We start from the raw sequence: 23944 nt of genomic DNA, 5'->3' as shown, positions 1-23944 counted from the left end.
GAGGGAGGGAGGGAGGGAGGGAGGGAGAGAGAGCTCAGTGATCCTGCCTGCACTGGACCTGGATTTGGTTCCCAGCACCCAGAGGGCGCCCCACAGCCCCTATGACTCCAGTTCCAGGGTTATGGTGTCCTCTTCTGGTATTTTCAGGCACTGGACAAACATGGCACACAGACACACATGCAGGCAAGACACTCATACATATAACATACAAAAAAATTAAAGTTAAAATATATCTAATTAAGATTATTAAAAAATACTATCTGTGTTGTGTATAGAATCAAGTCCTCCGTGCCTGTCTGTGATATCCAGACGATCACTCTTTTCCCCTAGGCCACTTTGAAACCAGCTTCTTGAATATCTTTCTTAGTATTCTACACATAAAACAATCTGTGAAAATGATAAAATATTCTAACAGTCAAGCAGGCAGTGGTGGCGCACACCTTTAATCCCAGCACTCGGCAGGCGGATCTCTCTGAGTTCGAGGTCAGCCTGGTCTACAAGAGCTAGTTCCAGGACAGGCTCCAAAGCAACAGAGAAACCCTGTCTCGAAAAGCCAATATGCATGGAGATACTTTGAGAACGGCTGGATGTCTACAGCAGTCAGGACCAGGAGTGGCACACTGAGGGCGGAGGTACCAGCAAGAGCTGCAGAGGCAGCCCGGTTGCTGCTGTGGACAGCAAGAGGACAGGCAGAGGTGGCTGTCCACAGGGAGATGGTGTGTTTAGAAGGAATCGAAATATAAATCACACGTGCCCAACATTCTCCACATTAGCCTCTGAATTGGCAGGAAACTGGGTAAAAGAGGATGATGTGGTTTTGGCATAGGGCTTCTCAAGACGGGGGGGGGGGGGCAAGGGGTAAAAAGAACACAGATTATCTGTATTAATGAGCCCTCCCTGGAGCCCCTGGGAAGAGGGTGTGACAGAGGTGACAGGAGATACCCTCAGGTGCAGCCTCTGGTACAGAGAAAAGGAGAATCCGACCAAGCAGGTAGCCAAGGGTCTTAAAGACAGCCTGGCGTCTTCAGGGAAGGACCGGAGCTGGAGCTGTGGGAGTCAGGAAGGAGCTTCACAAGCAGCAGAGACTGACTCTCACAGGCTGGTTTATGAGGCTGTGGGGGAAGAGGAGGACTAGACCACTTTGGGTGCAGGGGACACAGAGAAGCAAACAATGTAACCACACACCTGTCCTTGACACAAGCAATGGAACCTGCGGTTAATACAAGGGCAACCGATGGGCCCACTCATGGAGCTTGGTCACTAGCAGAGGAGGTCACCATGGATATCAGGGCAGGAAGTGAACAGGAGAGACAGGTGGTACTACTGAGGGAACCAGCTATGAGAAAAGCCATTTTATGATGCCCAGGTCGCGGGGCCTGAGGGGACAGTTTATGTCCACCTGTTTTCATCCTTCTCCTCACATTGGATTTCCTTCTCCAAAATATGTCAGAGACAGGGATCACAGATAGGGTCCCAGGCTTTTTATCTAACCTCCTTTGAGGCTTGGGGTTTCTTGGGGAGATTGTGGAAATAATGTAAGAACAAGATGAGTTTGTCTAGGGCAGTGGGTCTCAACCTTCCTAATGCTGGACCCTTTCATACAGTTCCTCATGTTGTGGTGACCCCAACCATAAAATTAATTTTACTGCTACTTCATAATGTTGGAATCGTAATGTCAATATCTGTGTTTTCTGATGGTCTCAGGTGACCCCTGTGAAAGGATTATTTGACCCCAAAGGGGTTGCAACCCACAGGTTGAGAACCATTAGTCTAGACCCATCTTCTGAGCCAAACTGCTACCATCTTCAGTTCTTCTGGCCTAATCACAAAAGATTATTCCAGCTGGGCCTGCTGACTGCTGTGTTCCCTCACAGGAGGGGGTCACGGGACTCTCATCCAAGTATCTAGTCCCCCCTAACCAGTTATGTACAACTCTGTCCTGATTACCCTAATGACACATGCCTAAGGGTTGGGCTAGAGTACACAGGCTGGGAAGAACTAGGGGAAAGGGCTCCATCTATGGAACCACAGAGGAGGTCATGCTAGGTCTCGTTATCCAGTGTGGCTGCTTGGTCACGCGTGCTCCTGCCCAGAACCGCCGGCCCACTGCTTTGTAAGCAAGTCTCATCAACCCATTGGCTCCCCAGGGTCAATTCTGGAAGAATTGTTCCTCAGTTTGTTGTTGAGTTCACAGGAGTAGACAGTTTTGTCTCATCCAGGGAAGGAATTTTATCATTCCTTCACATGTTAGGGGCTAGGAATGCTCTTCAATAGTCGTGACAGGTCATGGGTAGTTAGGAAGCTAAGGTAGGCTGCTATATGCAGGGTGCCAAAGAGGTTAGATGGAGGCAGGGCATGCAAACAGAAGCTGCCAGTCAGGCAGCGAGGACTAGCTTGTTTGTGAGACACGAGGGGGAGAGGGGAATGAAGAGGATGGTGGACATATTCTAGGATGCCACCTTCACCTTGAGGGTCTAATTTTTAGGGAATTATTTAAACCTTACCCTACTGGCACTGGCTTAAATACCAACCATAGTAGTGTGCTGCTCAAGACGTAAGGCATTTCTGCAAAAGGTTGGGTGTTTGAAAATATACAGAATAAATGGGTTAAGATATGTGACCATTTGCTAAAAGCCACATCTCTAAAAGGAGGCAAACAGAAAACCAGAGATGTCAGGGCAACAGTCATCAAAGGACCACGTTGGGGGGTGTCTTCCGGCCATCGTGGGAATTCTTCTAAGAAGGAAGTTAAAGCTTCAACACCTGGTCCTCTTAGATTCGACTGAGAGTTAGCATAGAAAAGAGCTTTGCCCACGGAGCGGCATTGCTGGGCTGGGGAACTGTAGCCAAGGTGAAGAATCCTGTTGGCCACATCTCAGCCACTCAATCCGTTCTCAGACTTGTTTTTCTCCCAGCTTTCATGCTAAGGAAAACGTCCTGATGGCAGACATCTTTAGTGAGCTTCCAGCAACAGACTTGCTACTTCTAGCCCTCTCTTGCTATGAGACCAGGGTGCCCTGGGCCGAGCCACGGCCTTTTGTGAGGAAAGGGCTGGGCAAGTAGCAACAGCAGCCTACAGAGGGCTCACCTTCAGAACGGTGTCCCTGCCTTCTCATCCAAGGCCTTGGTGCTGGCCAGGAAGAACCGAGGGTTAGAGGGTGCCAGCGGGCGGAGAAGCTGCCATCTAAACCAGTGACCTAAGCACTTTCTTTGACTCCACTGCAGCCCGCCAGTACTCATGAGCAAATGTAACTTACAGACGGGGCCCCTCAGGAAGCACTTAGACAATGGCATGCCTTTGAAATATTGTTATAAAACTCTAAATGATTACTTTTAAGCAAAATCAATGATTTTTATTTCCCTTATTTCTTCACCAGACAACTAGGGTTAAAAAGATTTTGTAAAACTAGTGTTAAGATTTGACATCAAAGAGCCCTCAAGACTAGGGACATAGCTTGGTGGTAGAACACTCCCTAGAATGCACAGAACCCTGGCTTCCACCCCTAGCCCAGGAAAAACAAGCCCTCAACACTCAGATCCTTCCACCTCTCACTTGGTGACTGACCAAAGCTCCAGCTCTTTCCTATCTATGAGATGGAAAGGCTACCTACATGAAGGTACTGGATGTGCGCAAGACACGTGCATGCGTGTGCACACCCACACACAACCACACGCAGCACACAGTGGGTTGTAAGGTTAGGATGCCCACGGAAGAGCAGAGGTGGCACTTTAGAAGCCATGTTGGTCAGGAGGGGACGGCTGTAGTGCTGAGAAAGGGAGAACAATGTGCTCAGATAAAAGGGGCAGAGTGGACAGGCGGTGGTGGCGCACACCTTTAGTCCCATCAGAGTGGTCTACAGAGCAAGTTCCAGGACTGGTTCCAAAGCTACAGAGAAACCCTGTCTCAAAAAACAAAACCAAAACAAGCAAACAAAAGCTGCTGTGTGGGGCAGGGCTTCTCTCTGCAGTGAGGCAATGCTCTGGTTCGTCTTGCGGTTATCTAACGGGCACATGAAAACCCGTGAGTACACTTTACAAGGCTGAACTTTACATGGACTGCACACATTATACTGTTTGTTGATTTTTGTGGTACTGAGACTAAAGGCCAGGGCTTCCTGCATGCTCAGTGAGTGCTCTCCTGTTGAACTATAGGCAGCCCTGACAGTATCATCTTTTTTTTTAAAAAATATTTATTATGTATACAATATTCTGTCTGTCTGTATGCCTGATGGCCAGAAGAGGGCACCAGACCCCATTACAGATGGTTGTGAGCCACCATGTGGTTGCTGGGAATTGAACCTTTGGAAGAGCAGGCAATGCTCTTAACCTCTGAGCCATCTCTCCAGCCCCTGACAGTATCATCTTAAAAAGAGACAGAAAACTAAGACCATCTGGTTCATGGGCAGGAAATGTGCTTAAGAAGGTGAGGACATACATTTCTGACAAATACACATTTTTAGACTTTTGTCATAACCCCTGACATTTTATGATAAAGATAGTCATTAAAAAATTTATGTGGATGGGTGCTTTACCATGTATGTCTGTACCACAAGCATTCTGGGAATTGAATCTGGGTCCTCTGGAAGAGCAGCCGGTGCTCTTGACTGCCGAGCCATCTTGCCAGCCCCTTTCCTTCATCCTTGAGCTCAAACGACCACCCGGCTGTTCATTAGAAGGCTTGGGACATCCTGAGAAGTCCTCTGCAGCAGTGGTCGACACAGTCCGATGGGGCGCACAGTAGTCTCGCCAGCACAGATAACCACAGGCATGATATTTAGATATTTAATTTATTAAATTATATAACAAAGTTTCTTCTATACAGTCAGAAAATGCACATTTAGATGAGAACAAAAATTAAGTACAAATACAATAATATTGGTTCCAAGAAGCCGTTTTAAAAGCAAAACATTAGAAAGTGCATCTGGAAAAAAATAGATTAAAAAACTTGGTATTGGCATTTTCCATGAAGACTGTATCCCATGAGAATAAAGTGTGATCAGAACTGATTCTGCTCCCATCTCTAAGAGCTACTAGGGTGTGACACAAATATTCTGGTGCTATGATTTTAGATCAGATACCAAAAGGAAAAAAGAGGAGAGACAGACAGAGAAAGACCCTTAAAGCCATGGCTCGGCTTCTCCACTTCTCCCCTGACACCATGCTTAGACCCCGCTCTTGTCCCTGATTCCCCAAGAAGGGGGTGTGCAGGCACACATAGGAATGAACAGCCAAGTTTGGGACCACAGTGGGAAGTTCTCCACCCTTTTGGAGACCCTACTATAAATGGAGAACAGAGAACACCCAGTCTTGTGAGTAGGTGTGTTTGCTCTGCCACCTTTGCCACAAATCGCTTGGGCACAGCCGTTTATCCCAATAACTTAATATTACAAGTTCGAAAACTCAGTGAATTTCCAAAACTTTTACCTAGTTAATGACAGAAGATAGAATCGTTAGACCCATTCTTAAACGCTACTCCCTTGGGTTCCAAACATCAGCAATGACACAGGGTAGTAATGGCGGGGGTGAAAATCAAGGTCCCTCAACTCCTCGGTCCCAGGTCACTGCATCAGGGGACCAGGGAGCATTTCCACTCACAGTCCACACCCAACATGGAAGTGCCCAGGTAAGTATCTGATTCTAGGTACAAAAGCATCCTCGTGGTAGCTCTTTCCTTACCTGTCTCCATTCTTAACTTCTAAGATTCCCACATTTGATCTGAGTACCAGAAGAAAGGAAAAAGACATTCTCAATAAAAGTAGATTTGGTAGCAAGGGGAAGGGAAAATCAAAGGTGACTAATACAGGTAGCAGAGACTCCTTGGGCATCACTCAAGTCCAGAGACTGCAGGACAGCCACCTCACTGTGGATCTCAGTAACAACTGACCGAGCAGCTTTACTAAGTCACTGGACACAGCAAGACAGAAAAGTACTGTTGGACCAGGTGTGGTGGTATGCATCAGATAGCAATAGTCCAAGGGTCTCAGGAGGTCAAGGCAGAAGTTAAAGGCCAGGGAGGGCTAAACAGTGAGCTACTGTCCAGACAAACACACACTTGAAATTTTCTGCTGTTTGTTTCCATTTTTCATATCTTTTAGTGAAGTGGGAAGTTTTGAATGGTTACTAAAAATATTTTTTAAAAAAGTATTATGTTAAAAAAAAAAAAGAACAAATCTTTCCTAAGAAGCAACATTTCATTGGGATTACAAAACAAAAACCCTCTAACCTCAGGCTCTGACCAGAACTTAACTGTCGGCTCCTGAGTCTGAAAACTGGGTATGTAAGGATAGCCCACAGGGGGAAACAAAGACGACTTAAAAAAATTTCAGCGTCATAAAACTGAAGCTCCATTCGGCAACCATAGAGTCCTATAAAGAGCGGGACCGGAAGGGAAGGAGCAGCTTCCCCCTCAGGGACACCACATCTGGAGATCAGTCAGACTCTGAACTCCAGGGACCACAGGCTCCAGCATCCACAGTGAGTGTTCCCGGCAGTGTCCTCGGAAGAACTGATTTACTTTCGGAAAAAACAGACACATAATTCATCCTCTCACCTGCGCACAGCATCCTGGAGCAGCCACTGCCACCTGCGCGCTGTGCTGTGGCTAGCTTACTCTCCTTCAGCAGTTTTAGTGGATGAACCAAGTAATCAAACCAGTAGAAAAGACTGGCAGTATATTTAAATAAATAACTTTATTTAGGATACTTCAAGTTTTATGTATGCCCGCTATATAACAACCAAAGTCCCATAAAGTCTAGCTGAGGCACAACCACCAACTGGGGCCCTTTGAAAAAAATCAAAGATAATAAAGTGTCAGAGAAGAGAAGTTCTGTTCTCCCAAAGAGAATTTAGCAAACAAACTTCCCTGATTCTTTAAGGCCCACAGTGGAAAATTTAATTTCCTTTTAAGGGCATGCCTAGTCAACAAGCTGATTAACCCATATTTAGAAAAATAAACCCCATAATTAAGAAAAATATATTAAATGCCTTTCATACCCAGAATGTACTAACACTTCGACACCAGAATGACAAACCTCTCCTCAGTCAGTCCCAAATCAGATGTCAGACATCCATGAGAACTAAGTAATCAAGTCTGCCCAGAGGCACCACTCCCACACCATGAGGTGGTGAAGGCTACACCCTGCTATCTTCCTTCTCATTGCCTGTGGTGCCAGAGGATACTCTAGTGGGGGCTCGCAGCCTTCTCTCTCAGTGGACACAGATGTTGGAGGCCTTTAAAATATCTGCTAGTTTAGTAAGACAAGTTACCAATTTCAGATGCTGAGAATGGCTAAGCTTAAAAAGCATTTACATCTCGGTCACTGTCCACAGCAATAAACAGGTGCGAACAGGCATCACAGGCACCTTCAACAATGAGACCACGGCCTAGGGATGCTGGGAAGCCTAAGGGATGAAGAGTGAATAGATCCTTACAGGGAGGCGTGCCTGGGAATCAGGTTTGCTCCAGGCTGTAGAACGTGGTCAGATGGAATGACACGGACAGCCATCTCACTGAGAGCCACAGTTCCCTCCCCTGGTTCCTAGTATTGATCTTCACATGACAAGGGGCCACTAGGGGTAATGACAGACACTGGCTGTTGTCTGTTAGAGCAGAAATGTGATTTTATCGTATAGAAGCAAATATTAACCCAATGGAAGAACTAACAAGCAATAACCAGCTCCTCAGTGCCAGGCCTGCACTCTTGATGTGTTTCCAGCTCCGGCTGAGACATACCCTTTCTACTGCGCTCTCCGTTTCAGAAAACTCAGTGATGAAGCTGAGCATCGGCATCCTACAGAATTGGTGCAAAATGGAATTGTTCTTGACTGCCAAGAGTGAGGGCCACAGGAGTAGAATCCAGATCACAGAGTGTCAGCAGAGGACAGCTGATTTCCCATCACAAGTGTTAAATAAAAGGACAAGAATTATTCTTATTCACATCTAGTCTCACGGCTGAAGGCAAAGCCATCTTTGGATGTGGAGAGCCTGGCACTGTGAGGAGGCCAGCGATGAGGCCCACTGGCCATCAGGCCTCTCCAGTTAGTGAAGCCCAGGTTCTCGGCTTCTGCCTGCTTACCTCCAGGGAAACACAAGCAGCTGAAAGCCTTTTGTTGTTGTTTTTAAAATTAAAAACAGTAATGTGCATTAGAAAAGATAGCACAGAAAAACTGGCTTCAGCTCAGTCTGACCAGGTCCGAGTCATGGATGCAGTTTTAGAGTTCGTCTGGCTGGCAGGTACATGGCCAGGGCAGTCTTTCTCCGTCCTCATTTCCCCACTCCCGATCAGGGCAGGAAGGTGGTGGGCAGAGTCCTGGGGCCATCCTTTCAGTGGAATGCATACAGCAGCAACAGAATGGTACAGATGCCGATGACCCCTCCAAGGATGAGTGAGTCACGTCGCTTCCTAAGGTTGATCCTTTGTATCAGGCTGTTCACAGCAGGAAAACGGTCTTTGAAACTTAGTTAAGGTCATACTTGAGAGGGGTATCTAAAAGGCACAGGACTCACAAACAGCCATCAGTGGAGTCCAACCAGCAAATGACGAGAAAGCATGGGGAAGAGAAAGGAACCCACATTCCCAGTTAGGAGCAAACTCAATCCACCTAGTCTGCAAAGTGCGCATGCAAGAACAACGGAAAAAAATCAGTGGAGAGACTATGGACAGCTGCCAGAGTCCACCAGGGCTTCTGGGCTGGCTCTGCAGTTCCCCTTTCTGTCCTTTGCCCTCCCCTCAGAGACAGGAATTCTGAAGAAAACCCGACCCCTCTCTGCCCCAGGAAGGAATCCTTCTTGGACTCAGGTAGTTGGGCACTAGAGAATTATTTAAAATTTTAGGTTTGCTTTGGAGTGATTAGCATGCTGTAGCAGGAAAATGGGCTAAATGCTCTTGCTGCTCTATTTGGGAACTGGAGAGAGACAGAGAGAGAAAGAGAGACAGAGAGAGAGAGAGAGACAGAGAGAGAGAGAGACAAGAGAATTTTTTGGGCTTTGATAACCATCCCAACTGTGTTTTAGTACTTCAAGTCATTAATACACTCCCTGCTGTGTACACCAGGGCAGCTGCACTATCCATGTTGGTAGAGACAATACATCAAGTTCAGAAAGACCAACGACCACGCTCTTCATGAAAAGTGCAGTGTTCGTCCTTCTAGGAATCTCACAGGGACACATTACTTGTGTATGTGCAGACTCTACACATCGTATGAGCATAACTAGAATTTCTTCACTGTCTTGAGCACATACTCCTGGCATCAGTGTATTTCTGAGTAGGACCAAAGGGACAACCGACAGAGAGACAGTTTTAAAAATCAGGAACAGGACATATGTATCAAAGTGACAAAACCTTTTACAAAGTGAAAACTTCCCAGAGAAAAGTCTTCATTGTTTTATGTTCAATGCAGGGATAAAGAAATCATCAGGGGCTTGAGAGATGGTTAGAGGTCAGGAGCACTTGCTGCTCTGCCAGAAGACTTAAGTTCTGTTTCCACAACCCACAAACACCTGTAACTTCAGTTAAACCGTCTGGCCTCTGCATGAGTGCACACACACACAGATAAAAAAAAATAACATAAAACTGTGGCATCAGAAAACCTTGACTGTGGTCAAGAACACTCTTTTTTAGTTTATCTCTGGGAACTATTCCTCTCTTGTTTCTTTTTTTTTTTTTTAGGCGGGGTTTCTTGGTGCAACAGTCCTATGGCTGTCCTGGAAGTTGCTTTGTAGACCAGGCTGGCTTTGAACTCAGATATCCACCTGTCTCTCAGGTGGTGGTATTAAAGGCACCACTGCCTGCTCCTCTCAAGCTCTGCAGGGAGAAGCATCTCCTCAGGTAGTAAACAGTCTTTCCCTTGGCAGTAGCTTAGCTCTGAATGGGCACTGGTTTAGGCTAGGAGATTCGCTGACAGCTGTTAGCAAGTTTGTTCTTTTCCTATGGTCTTCGAGCTGTCATAAGCGGAGAGGCAGGCTAACACAGAGAAAGAAGAGATCTGTGATAGGAGAGAGCACACACTGAAGATAAAATAGAAACCAGGGGTGTGGTAGCACAATTTCTTTTTAAGCCCAGTATTTGGGAAGAAGAGGCAGACAGATCTCTTAAGTTTAAGGCCAGCCAGGGCTACACAGTAGAACCCTCTCTCAAAACTTAAAATAAAAAATTGAAGTGGCAGCTGGATAGTTGGGCTACTTTACATACTAGTTGGAACTGAGTTTTCCATTCAAATTTGTTACCTCTGTTTTGTGCCTTCTCTCTGAAAGTATGTGTCCTCTAAGCCCCAAGTCCTAAAGGAACAGTATCCAAGCCAAGCATATTGCCTACTATGGACTTGGGGCTTATTTTCAGTGGTCATATAAAATACAAACCCTTTTACATTTACTAAGCTGTCTCTGCTCTTGCTGCTAACTTATAATAAATACAGTGTTTCGGGTTCTTCTGGAGCTGAGGTTGGAGTATCAGAGTCTAGGAGTTCTTACTAGCCTGGATGTTGTGTAACAGTTTCCTGTGAGATTGAAACATTCCATCATATAGGGAAGCTCCTTAAACCAGAAGGTAGACAACTCAAAATAGCTTTAGGAAGTCCCTGAAACTGACCAGATTCACTAGACCCTCCCTGCCAGAGTAAGCAGAGCTAACATGAAACGACTCTTAAAACAGATTAGCTACCTATATGAGGTTTAGACCAAAGCCACTTGGAAAGGACACTCTCCAACCTGTGAGCTGCCTGCAGGCCATGTAGTGTGCTCTAAGTTTCCCAGCTTTTGTGAGCTGTCACCCCTGCTGGGGTGGGCCCTGGTATGCAGCTGTCTGTGAGTCACTTCTACCGTAAGTAACCATGCATCCATATTCCTGTAAGTGACAACTACAGAAGTCATTGGCTCACCAAGTTGCACTTTGGTGGTATCTGTACTTTTGTCTAGAGTGGTCCCATATATGGGGTGAGTAAATGAGTGTGTTGCATCACCCCGGAATGACTCACTATGTCTTCACCTTTTATGTGAGTCCTGGAGATGCAAGCTCACACTGGGTGACAGAGAGAAATATCACCTGAGGGAAGGGACATTATGGTATGATCTGATTTGATGGAAATGCATGAAAAATACACTGGGAGCTGAGGAGATGACTCAGGGAACAAAAGCGCTTGCTGTACAAGCACGAGGAACTGAGTGTGAATCCCCAGGACTCACATAAAATGTGGGAAGATGGGAGGTAGAGACAAGAGAATCCCTAGAAGCTTAAGAGTCAGCTAGCTGGAGGGATATAGCTTCATACAAGAAACCCTGTCTCAGTCTAGGTAAAAGATGGGGACACATGTGTACCACAGAAATATGCAATGAATGCATGCATATATACACACAAAGAAAGAAAAAGCATGGAAATTTAAAATAGTTCTGCAAAGTCAATAAGTTCCTGTTTTTTCCTTTTATGGGACTTACAAAATGCGATGTGACAGAACAGCACTGTATAAACTGTGCAGCACTATATGAACCTGAGTGGTTTGGGATTGTGGTTTTTATACTAGACTATCAGAAAATTTATAAAGGACTGGAAAATGCCAAGCAATGCCAGGTATATCCTTTTTGGGGGGATGAGGTGGGGAAAATAGATTATCAGGATAAAAGTATCCTTAATTACTGTTGGCCAGATGATACCCAACTTTTGAAAAATCTTAGGTCCTTCCTACATCCACTTGGGGCACCCCCCCACTTCTTTGAAGCAATCCTATTTTGAGTTGGGAAGCTAAACATTTAAAAACTGATGCCAGGTGGTGGTGGCACAAGCCTTTAATTCCAGCACTCGGGAGGCAGAGGCAGGTGGATCTCTGTGAGTTCGAGGCCAGCCTGGTCTACAAGAGCTAGTTCCAGGACAGGCACCAAAAACTACAGAGAAACCCTGTCTTGAAAATCCAAAACAAAACAAAACAAAAACAAAAAACTAACAAGCAGAGATTACTCTGAACCTGGGCTTGTGCAGTCACCATATTCTACCGCAGTTACACACACCTGCACAGTGTCCCCTCCCTTCCTGCGACTGACTTGTCCTCCACTGTGGCAAATCAGAAAACACAGACGCAGTGTTGGGTGGTTAAGAACACAAGCAGGGAGTACTAACTTGGATCCAGAGCTTTTAAGGATAGAAAAATACTGTGAATAATTTTACAAATCTAAATCTTTAGTATTAACCCTCCAGAATGCTGTCCCCTAGAAATGGTGCTAAACCTAAGTTTCCCACAAAGCAGGAAGCCCTCACATGATGTGGTTGCTAAGGAGCTCTACAGCTACCAATGCTGGTGACCTGCTCCTCTATCCCTATATAATGGGGGAGGGGAGAGGGACTTTCACCCCACCAACAGATTTCAAAAAGGATACTGGCCAAAGTGTTCATTTTGCTGTGAATGGACTTGAGCATTCCTCTCTGAGAAGTCATATTTTCTTTCGTAGCCATAGCAATGCTTCAAGAGGGGAGGAAAAGAAACAACTGGGTTGGCAATGGAGAATTAATTACCTTGCTCAATCCATCACATCTCTAAAAGCACAGTGAGCAAACAATCCTGGAATGACCAGGCAGGAAATGGGTACAAATCACTGCCCGGCAAACTTCCCACTGTCTTTTTCTCACTTAACCCGCTGTTACCTAACAAAGTCTTTGTTATGAGTCATCTTGTGTTTTCTTCGAAGTAACTAATGAAATGAGATGCTATGAGACAATTCATACATTACAAAGCTACTTCTAATGGCTTTAAAAAGGTCCAACTATTAAAACAATTTTAATCAGGAAAAACTGCTAAGAGAAAAGAATCATAACCATAAAAACAGTGTCCAAGTATGTATCCACATTCAATCAGTTCTTAACATATAAACAAACAAGGTTTCGAAATTCTAGGGAATCAGGAGGCAGATCTGGGACTCACTAAATGTAACTGGGAAAGGGGTAATGTCGCTTTTTCATAGAATGCAGCCTCTTCATGAAACCACTCTGAGATCCTGTTGAGAATTGGAGATAATACTCTTTTTGCTATCACTTCCATGATCATGTATTTTCAAGTCTTATTACCCCAGATATCAGTAACAGAAATTGGGGAAAAATAGTAGCTAGATCCAATTTTCTGACTTAGCTTTGACCCATCTCCACGGACAAAAGCACTCACGCTGCGGAAGGACCATCTGAAGCGCTGGTTCCCTTGCAGGCTCTAAGTAAGACAGTTGGCTGGAGGGGCTACATATACCTACTTAAGTAAGAGACCCACAAGAAATACAGGGAATCTGACAGTAGGAACCTGTGAGCCATGTGTTTGTAGTGGTGTTTCAATAATCTACACCTTTTTATCATATCTATGTTATCCTTTTTTTCTTTTCAAAGTAGGTTCTACCCTTTTAGTCTATCATATCAGGTCCTGAGGCAGGAAGTAATGGGCTCAATTCCCCTTGGCTCCTGTACTTGCAGAAAGACTTAGAGGCTACTAGTGAGATGCTCAGCTCTTGAAGGGGACAAGTCAAGGGGCCACCCATTGCTGGTAAACTGCCGACTCTTCGTGGGCAGCCTCACAGAACAAACCACCAGGTGGTCCAATGAAGGGAGCCGCTAGAGGAATGACAAACTAACCAACACTGTAACTTCATGACTGAGAAGACAAGGAATGCGTAAGGAGACACCTAAAAGAATATTTAAGGAAGCATTTTGGAATAGTGTGAGTGTGGGGGGGAGGCAACAAAAATATTAGAAGCACCCTACAAAGCCAGTGACCTCAAAGAACAAAATCAGAAAGGCATAGGATGAGCTCAGTTTGGGACAGGCTATTTGGAAAAATCAGGGAGTAGTTGTCCAAAGAGCTAGTCAGGAGATGGTTACTCAAGCTAGGAAGGGCAATGTTACTGACAGGCGAAGGGGCCATATGTCAAAAGAGGCAGAAGAATTGACTATCTTTTCTGATGCTGCCACAACCCAGAAAGCTAGCTGTGGGGCTCTGGCCAAGGAAGGCTACGGGCAAGTTGTCTCTAAAGCACACAAACTCCACACTGGTGGTCTTGTAAATGGCCAGTTCCAGGAGCGTGATGAAGGCCAGGCCATGTCATGAAGATCCTAGAATCCAGGCCATCATTTAGGAGCTGAGATTAGAGGCATGTGCCATTTGGCTCAGAGGAGCCTTTGAAAGTATCAGGAAGACATGAAAGCAGCAGGAGCATCAGAAAATGACCAACTTCTGCTTGAAATTACAAGGGACTTGAATAAAGCACTCCTACTTTAACTAGCTTTGTGGTCTTACAGAAAGTAACAGAATTCAAACCCAAGCTGAGTAAGGAGGACAGTCTGAAATACACAGGCCTCTGTTTTTAAAGGGGGACTACCATTATCTCATGTGCACTCTGACTCACAAGTGGATAGACATTAAAAAATAATTTCCACAAAGCACTTTGTATTCCTTGGAGAATGGATATTACATTAAATTATTACCTTGTTGAATATGCATGATTTCCAGTACCACATAAAGTCTATCTAGACATATTTTCCCAAATCATCCCATCATCTGGAGCTGAGTTGAGTGAAATGAAGGCTATTATTTCAAGTGTCAAATACTTAGAGACAAAACATAAGCTTCATATAATATATAATGTTTTAAAAACAATAAATCATTCATATGCTTACTGGAACTTCAGATTTCTTACCAGTACCATAAACTAAGCATCCTTACATATTAAACATTAATTTACCTTGTGTATATGTGTGTGTCTGTGTCTGCACATATCATGTGCACATGTGAGTGTTTCTGTGCCACCTGTGCGCACAGGTCAGAGGAATACTGTCAGGAGCTGGTTCTCTTCTTCCACCACACAGGCCCCACAGTCCGGTCATCAGATTTGGTGGCAGGCACCTGTATCCTCTGAGCCACCTCACTGTCTCAGACGGTGGTTTAGTATAAATGCTGTGGCTCCAGAGCTATAAAGAGATTCTTCTGGGGATCTGAGTCCTCAATATTACTTATTAGTCATGTGACCATAGGCATAGCCTTGATTTCTTTTCGTTCTGGAGATGGAATCTACTGGTCAATGTCTATCTCATGAACCAGTTACTAAGATTAAATGTCCCTTATAAAGGAAGGCCACAGTAGAAATGCATTACCATCTAGTGAAATTTTCATCTCTTAAGGTGCATGACTTGACCTTTACTCTAGTGAACAGCGTTGACTTGATCTGTTAATTAAGTGTGCAAACAAACAGCAATGAAGTAAAACAAAAACCATCCCTACCTTATTGTTTCTTCTATCAGACGATCAGAGCTGAAAAAAAAGAAAGAAAATTCAAAATTTGGAATTATTAAACATATACTTAAAAACATTTATTTTTTCTATGTTTATAAACTTTACAGCCTTTTCTATACACAGAATAATGAAGATCCATTTTTTGTGCATCTAGAGAAAATCTTAAACTTTGAAATTAATTCAGCCACATGTGAAGTAATTTACATTTTGCTCTTACCTGTCTACTTAAACCTTCTGGTTTTTTCATGACATTCCTAATTATTAAATTCTGGCTAGTTTTAACGACAGCATTAAAAAGTGAAAGTTCTTCAGCCCAGATAACTCCAAGCTGTCACTACTATCCACTCAAAAGGTAAGGATTACAGCCACTTCTTGAGCCGAGGAGATGAATGCAGCTCTAGGCCTCTAAGCAGCAGTATTCAGACCTCACAGCTCCTTCCTTTTGGGGGAAATAGTTTTGTTTATTTTGAAACAAACGAACGAACAAACACAGCTAAACCAAATCTCAGTTCCTGAAACTTTAGAGTCCAAGAGTGTGAATAAGGAACAAACAAGCCCAACACCTCACACCATGGAAGAACGAGACAACCCAGGAGGAACGCACAGGAGATAAGCTAGGGGCTTAGTAATGGGCCTTTACCAAGCTTAACATCAGAAGGCACAGAACAAATTTCCAGAGTTCAGCGTGTGTGGCAGGTGTAAGGCACAGAAATAAACACTTGCTTCTCCCCAGCTACTTCCTTCCAAAAGAGTGACTCTGCTCACTCTATAAAACAGAACACTGACATGAAGTTCAATAAAGATGAGTTCCATAGGATGCCATAAAAACCTTGCATAAGTCAGACAATTAAAATTTTAAAAAGTAACAAAGATAGTGACTAAAAGCCAGATGTCCTGGATGTCACTACAAAGACCAGGTTGGCCTCAAACTCAGAGATCCACCTGCCCCTGCCTCCTGAGTGCTGGGATTACAGGTGTGTGCCACCATGCCTGGCTTACTTCAAATTAATTTGATCAAACATTTTAGTAAGTAAAATGGAGCAGTTGGAGTCAGCAGGTGTGTTTAACTGTGGCAGAAATGAAATGCCCTCAAGTCTCCGTTTATTCTCTGTTATATGACTGTGTTTTAAAGGTCTGGAGGGCTGGGATTGTAACTCAGGGTGTACAGACTGGGTGCAGTGGCACATGCCTGGAGGATTGGAAGCTGATGGTTATCCTTAGCTACAGAAAGAGTTGTAGACCAACTTGGCATACCAGAGACCTTGTCTCCAACAAACAAACAAACAAACAAACAAACAAACAGGACTGGGAACCTAGAAAACCAAATGAATCACAACATTCTACTAAATAGCACTTTGTAATTGGTTTTTTCCTCTTATATAGAGAGTAAGAGCTAACCAGAAATACATTTTTTTTTCTGCTCAACCTACATTACGGTCACGGTTCAAGCATGTAGCTGTCCGAACCGATCTCATGGAATTTTCCTACCATAAAGCTCACAAGCAATAATCTAAGTGCAAGCTGCTGGCAAAGGCATGAACCTAAGGTATGCTTGATCTCCATCGAGCATTCTGACGTCCCTGAGCAGCTCTTTGGTTTAGGGTCTCCTTTCACAGGTCTAAAGAACAGCAAGAACTCTAAGTCACAGCCTCTCTCGAATCCCTCGTGCTTAACATAAACAACTTACACATCTCAAAGTCTAGCCCGGAAAGCTGTATCCTTCTGAAGCTTCCCCAGACACACCAGTGTACACAGGCAAAGTCAATTCTTCTTTACATCATAATAGTATGCCCTCCCATCAACTCATTCAGGAATATAATGTACTTCAGATATTGTGCGAAAGAGAAAGAAAAGGTTTTCACATCAATTCTCATGTAAAACCCACTCTCTCAGGATATTACACTGATGTGTTGTTTACTACTTCTCTAAGCAGTGTGAGTTCCCAGGGGTAGGGACTGAGTCTGATGCATCTTTGACTCCCCAGAGTCTAGTACAGTACCTAGCACACAGGAGATGCTCATTAAATGCTTAATAAATGAATGAATAACGAGTAACAGACACTTCTCGTATTAATAAAATATCAATCAGGATTAGCAATGAAATAATCCTTATAAGTTTTCTGCAGAAGGATACACACACACATTTTTATAATCACAATTTTATAATCCCTTGTGACACAGTTCCTCCATTTGAAGCCTTGTTTAAGAAAGAAAATCATGTGCCAACTGAAAACAGATTTGATTTCACTACTGATCTAACAAGTTCAAAATAAAGAAAAACGAGTGTGTGTAACATAGCTCCTAACTGTGAGCCAGCTATGGGCAAACTACAGTGTGCCTACAGCTCTTGGGGAGTGGAGGCAGGAGGATTCTAACTGTCAACCAGCTGTGGGGCAAACCTATAGTTTCCCATAGTTCTTGGGTGGTGAAGGCAAGTGGATCAGAAGTTCAAGGTCATCTTGGCTAACCGGATCATTCTGCTTTGTCATTTATTTCAGTATTGTAGGTAACTGGATCACAAATCTGTAGCAGGGAACCTTGAGCTATCCCATGAATGGAATGAAAGACATAATGAGACAAATGCCACCAGTTCTCATAAGCTAAAATTCCAATTCTCTACTACGCAAATGACCCTGGCACAGCTCAGAGATTCTTTAGAATTTCTTCAATGTACTTCCCAGATTTTCACTTCAGAACACTCCTGTCTGAGGAAGACTTAAATATCATCATGTCCTTCTTGTAACATTGATTGACTCTGAAATTAGGAGCCAAACTAAAGTTTTTATTTCCTTTTAGTTTTATCTGTCTGGCGTGTGGTCACAACAATGATAAACACTTTGTTTTTAATCAAATAATGCTTTGTAAACATGTTCTCTCTGGTGTTTTCTCCTTGGAGTAACATTTCACACATGCATACACAAAACCAAAGAACATGCATGCATGCACATAAATTGCCTCCTTGTAGCTACATGTGAATAACAACAAGCAGCAAATATGAACTTAGGAGCAAGGCTGATGTGTAAGCCTGCTGTCCAGACGGTGACTGTGACTATTAACCAGTCAGCCAGGCTTCCCTGCCAGCAACCCCACAGCATGTAACACTCAGTAACACTCAAGTCTTTCAACAAAACTACATGAGTTAATGGAGTTCATAAACACTCCAGAAAGCTAAGGTCAGATCCTTAAATACCAGGAATCTACATTACTTCACTCATTGATGTAATAGCTGACAATTATATAACTTGAATTCTATGATACTTATTAAACAACCTAAAATGCAATCATGTAGAAAAATTTTAGAGACTTATTTTTATTATTAATTATGCTAACTATGTGTGCATATGCATGTTCCTGAATGCAGGTTCCTGTGAAGGCCAGAGGCATTGGTTCTCTTGTAGTTAGTGTTACTGGCAGTTGTGAACTGCCTAATGAGTGATTGGGAAATGAAATTCCAGTCTTCCGCAAGAGCAGCATGTACTCTAAACTGCTAAGCCATCTCTCCAGACCCCTAAACACACACATATAAAAAGGTTGTTTAGTGTAGTCTCTTTCTCTTTTAGTATTACTTTTCTTGTCTTTTTGGTTGTGAGCTTAGCCTTCAATTTCTGAAGCTATCTGTACAGACCTACTATTTACGTCTGTTAATCTTACACATGTACTGTATGCAGGAAGGACTGGCAAAGTCTCGGCATGCATTATCTTAGCGACCCTGTGCAGTCTATGCCATCCACATTACTTTGAGGAGCAGCACAGGAACATCAAATCAGAGGACCTGGGCTCAAATCTCTGTGAGTTCCAGACCAGCCAGTACTAACTACCCAGTGAGATCATGTCTCAAAAAAGAAAGGAAAAAAAAAAGTCTACTGTGGCTATAACTAGGTTAGTAGAGTGCTTGCCAAGCATGCATGAAGCTCTGGGTTCAACCCCCCGTATTACATAAGCTGGGCATGGAAGCACACACCTGCAATCAGCACTAAGTATAGGCAGGAGAAGCACAAGTTCAAGGTCTTTGACTACAGAGTGGTTTCGAGGCTGGCCTAGGAGATACAAGACCCTGTCACAAAACAAATCGAGCCTACCTAAAATATTTCTGCAAAAAACTTTAGAGTATACAAATGACATGATTGGTAAAATTTAAAATGAAATTAACAATACCAAAACCCTAAACATAACCGAATAATGTCATATGAAAAACAATCAACAGTTAAAAGGCAATAAAATAATTATTTCTTCACTCACAAACATAGTTAGACCTAAGGTAACGGATAATGTGTATATTCTCAATGTCTGCTGAGTTGGTAACAAAATGAAAGCAAATGAAAGTTATCAACTAAATACTGTATCGATCTTATTTAAGTATGGCATGCTTTGTATAACGGCACTATATCTGAAAAATTACTGGAGATAAATTCTTTGGAATTTTAGAATGCTTTAAAAAAGATTTATCTATTTATTTAATTTATTTATTATGTATACAGTGTTCTGTTTGCATGTATGCCTGCAGAAGAGGGCACCAGATCTCACTATAGATGGTTGTGAGCCACCATGTGGTTGCTGAGAATTGAACTCAGGTCCTCTGGAAAAGTAACCAGTGCTCTTAACCTCTGAGCCATCTCTCCAGAATGCATTTAACTTTATAAAATGACTTAACTTTAATGGCATCCATCTTTATGTAACACAGCTCTCATTCGATTTTAAAAGTGAAAAACTGAAGAGAAGCCAAGCAATGTGCTTTCAGAGTAAATCAGGCCACGACGGTTCCTTGTTACAACAAATATAAAAATTTAAAGAAACACTCACAGGAAAGAAAGGCAATGAGGCATGGGACAAACACCAAACATAAGAAATGTGTGCTGAGTAAAGCTGTACTATTAAACAGTGATGAGACCTTGACCTACATTCTCTCCGAGACTTGTTTCTTCCTCTGTACAGAGACTTACTCAAGAATTTAAACTTCACACTTTCTCTCTGTGTGTGCGGGCACACGTGTCAGTGGACTCGTGAAGCAGGGAGGGTATCAGGTGTCCTCCTTCTAGCACTCTCTGCCTGTTCCTTTGAGGCAGGGTCTCTCCCTGAACATGGGCTCATGTTTCCCAGCTAGGCTGGTATCAGAAAGCCGCAGTGACCCTGGCTGCATGCTCCAGTGCTGGCTCACTGAACCGTGGGACCACATCTGACTCAGATGTGTAAGGGACTAAATCTAGATCTTCACGGTTGTGCAGCAAGTACCTTAACCATAAGCTATCACTCCAGCCCCAGAATTGAACATTTCAAAAGGATTGCACAAGGAATCCATTTTACAAAGCAAAACATAACCAGTTACATTAATATTCCCTATAGTTCTTAAAATTAATTTAACATTTGAGTGTGTATAGTAAGTATTCAATAAATATTTAGAGAATAACTGAATGAATAAAGTAAGTCTTCTACACCAGGGTATGGTATATATTCACATTACATTATACATTAAGAAAACAGAACGACCAGCCTTGCTGAGAACCACCAACCCATAGAAGCAGGTGTTAAAAGTTAACAAGCACAATGGGGCCGGAGAACCAAACATGCTAACAGCAGGCTAAGTTTTCCTTATGAAATTTATATCAAGGAGGGTCCGATAGGGAAAAGATAGAAAGAACAAACCATTAGACATTGTCATAAATGCTTCAAGGGAAACAAGAAAGAAGTTTTATTAAGCCATAGCAAGGGGAGGCTGGCTGAGTTAATGAGTAGGAACAGCTTCCTAGAAGGGACAGGCAAGCACACAACCTAAACTTGTCAACAAACAAGCTCTCTGGAAGAGTAAGAAAACAAGTGGATAAGCAAAGCAAAGGCACAAAGAAGACAGGAAAAGGCCTTGGTATCTGAAAAAGGAGACAGGCTGGTGCATCAGGTGCTAGCTGCAAGGGAGAAGTGATTCGATGAAGCAACAGAGTGAAGACAGGTAGGAAAGGTGAGCCCACATGGAGGGCACAACAGACCTAGGAAAAGCTAATACACCTGAGGAAACGGGGGAGGAAAGAAATACTAAAGTAAAACTTCCTTCAGTAAGTGGATGAGGTAAAAAGGCCCTCTTAAGCACACTCCATCTGTTTACAGTCTGTAGTCTAGCAGACAGCAGAAAAGTCCAAAAGGATGCTAACAGTGGTAAGAACTTCGCTGAGGCCCCTACACCACATTCTCTCTGGTAGTTTTCCAACTCCTCTGGCAGCAAGAAAGATTTATGTCTCTCGTTGAGCTGATTATAGTGAGCCACCTACTGGCCCAGGGACATTCAGACTGCTTGCCCTTTGTCTACAAATATCCACACAATTTAAAACGGGAAAACCTTACCACAAAGGAACCCCTGAGCTGGACGCACTCACTGGTAAGCCCTACATACCTAAGAAGGAAACAACATGCTCTTTCAGAAAACAGGAAGGGGATACATCCCAAGTCACTTAAAAGGGACAACATTACTCGTGGTAAAAAAATCACACAATGACATTTCCAGAATAGAAAACTAGATTATATTTCATTAGAATAATGCAAAATTCCTTAAAATAAGTCTAGCAGTTACAGAAAAGAAATATTTTGTGATCAAGTGGGATTCCAGGAATTCAATATTGGCTTAATGTTTGAAAATAATGTAATTCATCATATTACAGTAATTAAGGAGAAACAATTATTCCCTTCAATAGTTAACTAATTAATTAAAAAACTGAACCCCATTAATGATAAAAACTATTATCAAGAAGAAGCCTGGAAACAATCACCTCAATGGCAATAAAACAACAATGAACCCTTCTGAACCCTTCCTTATGCTTGGATTTAAGTTCCTGAGTAACACTTGCTAATAAGAGCAACTGAGTATGCTTAGTAAAGTGGCCGAGCTCAGGAAAGCATCATGACAGATGCTAACCCCAATGAGGTACAGTGATGTGAGCAACAAGGAAACTACAGTCCTAGACAAACCCTTACTTGCATCTGAGTCCATGTTGAGGAAGAGAATAAAACATACAAAGAGACAGCTCTTTCTTACAGATCTAAAATCAATGTAAGAAGGACTGATGAAACCAAACCACCAAGAGAAAGATCATTGCAGTCTGAGTAAGCTCAGACATGAATGCTAAACTTATTGACAACATTTTGAGGAGAAACAGTATTTGTGGAGTCCCCAACCATCTTATATCTATTTTTTTTAAATTAGGGGTTGGGAATGGGGCTGGAGAGATGGTTCAGCAGTTAAGAGCACTGACTGCTCTTCCAGAGGTCCTGAGTTCAATTCCCAGCAACCACATGGTGGGTCACAGCTATCTGTAAAGGGATCTGATGCCCTCTTCTGGCATGCAGGTGTATATGCAGATAGAGCACCATATATATAAATAAATCTTTACATATTATTTAAAAAAATAATAATAATTAGGGGATGGAGAGGGCTCAGCAGTTAAGAGTAACTGATACCCTTACAGAGGACTCAAGTTCAGTTCCCAGTCCTCACATGGTGTCTCACAACCTTTCATACAAGTCCACAGGTCTAGCACCCTCTTCTGGTCTCTCTGGGCACCAGGCGTGCATGCAGTACACATACATGGAGGCAAAACAGTCACACACATAAAATTACATTTTTATTTATCCTGTGTGCATCCATGCGTATGTGTGTGAATGTGTACGCGCACATGTGTGTGTGTGAGTGTCACAGCATACAAGCAGAGGTCAGAGGACAGCTTATATGAGTTGATTCTTTCCCTCCACCATGCAGGTCTTTGGACTGATCTCATGTCATCAGGCAAGGACCTTTATCCACGGAGCCATTTCTCCAGCCCTGCTTCTATTTTAGGACAAAGTCTCAATATGTTGTTCAGTCTTGAGTCAAATTTATAATCCACACATTTCAATCTCCCATACAGATCTCATTATACTTATTACAACAGGAAATATAGTTATTATAGTGTATACACACACACAGTCACAGGGCTGGTGTGTACTAAGTGACAGTATGCTTGCCCAACAAGCAGAAGAATCCCTCTTCCATCTCTACTGGAAGAGAAAGAAAGCATTAATCATATCCAGCTGTGAAGCCTGCAAGCCACAATAATGACTGGCCCAGCAAGACATGGCCACTGGTGCAACAGTGGCATCAACACCACAGGAGTAACCATCTACTTTCTGAGTGGATTTAAGGCCCGCTCCACCAGATGAAATCTGTACCAGCCACCATTATGAGGCTAAGTACTTATGGCTAGATAGATCAGAGGCTATAGGAGAGAATTTACTACTATTATTCTGACAAAAGGACTTAATAATATTAAAGCAACTCCAAATGACATGGCTATATCCATGGATTAAGGCACCCCTCAATCCTCAAAAAAGTTTCTGCTTGCAGTAGGTAATGATTAAAACAGACCCAAAACTGGCCAAGATGCAGAGAATAAGAGTTTTCAGCCCCAAAGGGATTATATATGCTACACCCCTCTTCCACTGTGAAAGACAGGGCAGAAAAGTGTGAAAGCCAGAGTTGGTTGATGGTGACAAGGAAACGGTGTCTTCTGAATGCAGCAGGGGAAGCACACACAGGAGCTCACACCAGTTGTGACATATGCACAAGGTCTATGCAAGCCCAAGTCAGACCAGATGCCAGCACAGACAGGGGAGTTAGGTGTGAAGTTCCAACTCTGAAGAGGAGCTATTGTCAACACCATATATCCTTCATCCAATCA

The 23944-nt window shown here is 43.2% G+C and overlaps 1 protein-coding gene across 3 annotated transcripts in view; it reads right to left on the bottom strand.

Annotated features, from left to right (window-relative positions):
- Positions 1 to 4768: 4768 nt before the first annotated feature.
- The window catches only part of Gosr1 (golgi SNAP receptor complex member 1), a 32704-nt gene continuing 13528 nt past the window's right edge, over positions 4769 to 23944 (bottom strand). For all 3 annotated transcript variants that reach the window (XM_075991594.1, XM_075991595.1, XM_075991596.1), the window contains exons 7-9: positions 15238 to 15267; positions 12362 to 12444; positions 4769 to 8448 (exon numbers count right to left, since the gene is read on the bottom strand). In XM_075991594.1, the coding sequence (XP_075847709.1) occupies positions 8324 to 8448; positions 12362 to 12444; positions 15238 to 15267 (238 nt within the window). In that variant the 3' untranslated portion in view covers positions 4769 to 8323. The remainder of the gene's footprint in view (positions 8449 to 12361; positions 12445 to 15237; positions 15268 to 23944) is intronic.

The sequence above is a fragment of the Microtus pennsylvanicus genome, chromosome 11 (assembly GCF_037038515.1).
Source record: "Microtus pennsylvanicus isolate mMicPen1 chromosome 11, mMicPen1.hap1, whole genome shotgun sequence".
Taxonomy (NCBI): Eukaryota; Metazoa; Chordata; class Mammalia; order Rodentia; family Cricetidae; genus Microtus; species Microtus pennsylvanicus.
Note: the sequence above shows the minus strand (reverse complement) of the source record. Positions and strands in the feature narration are given on the sequence as shown.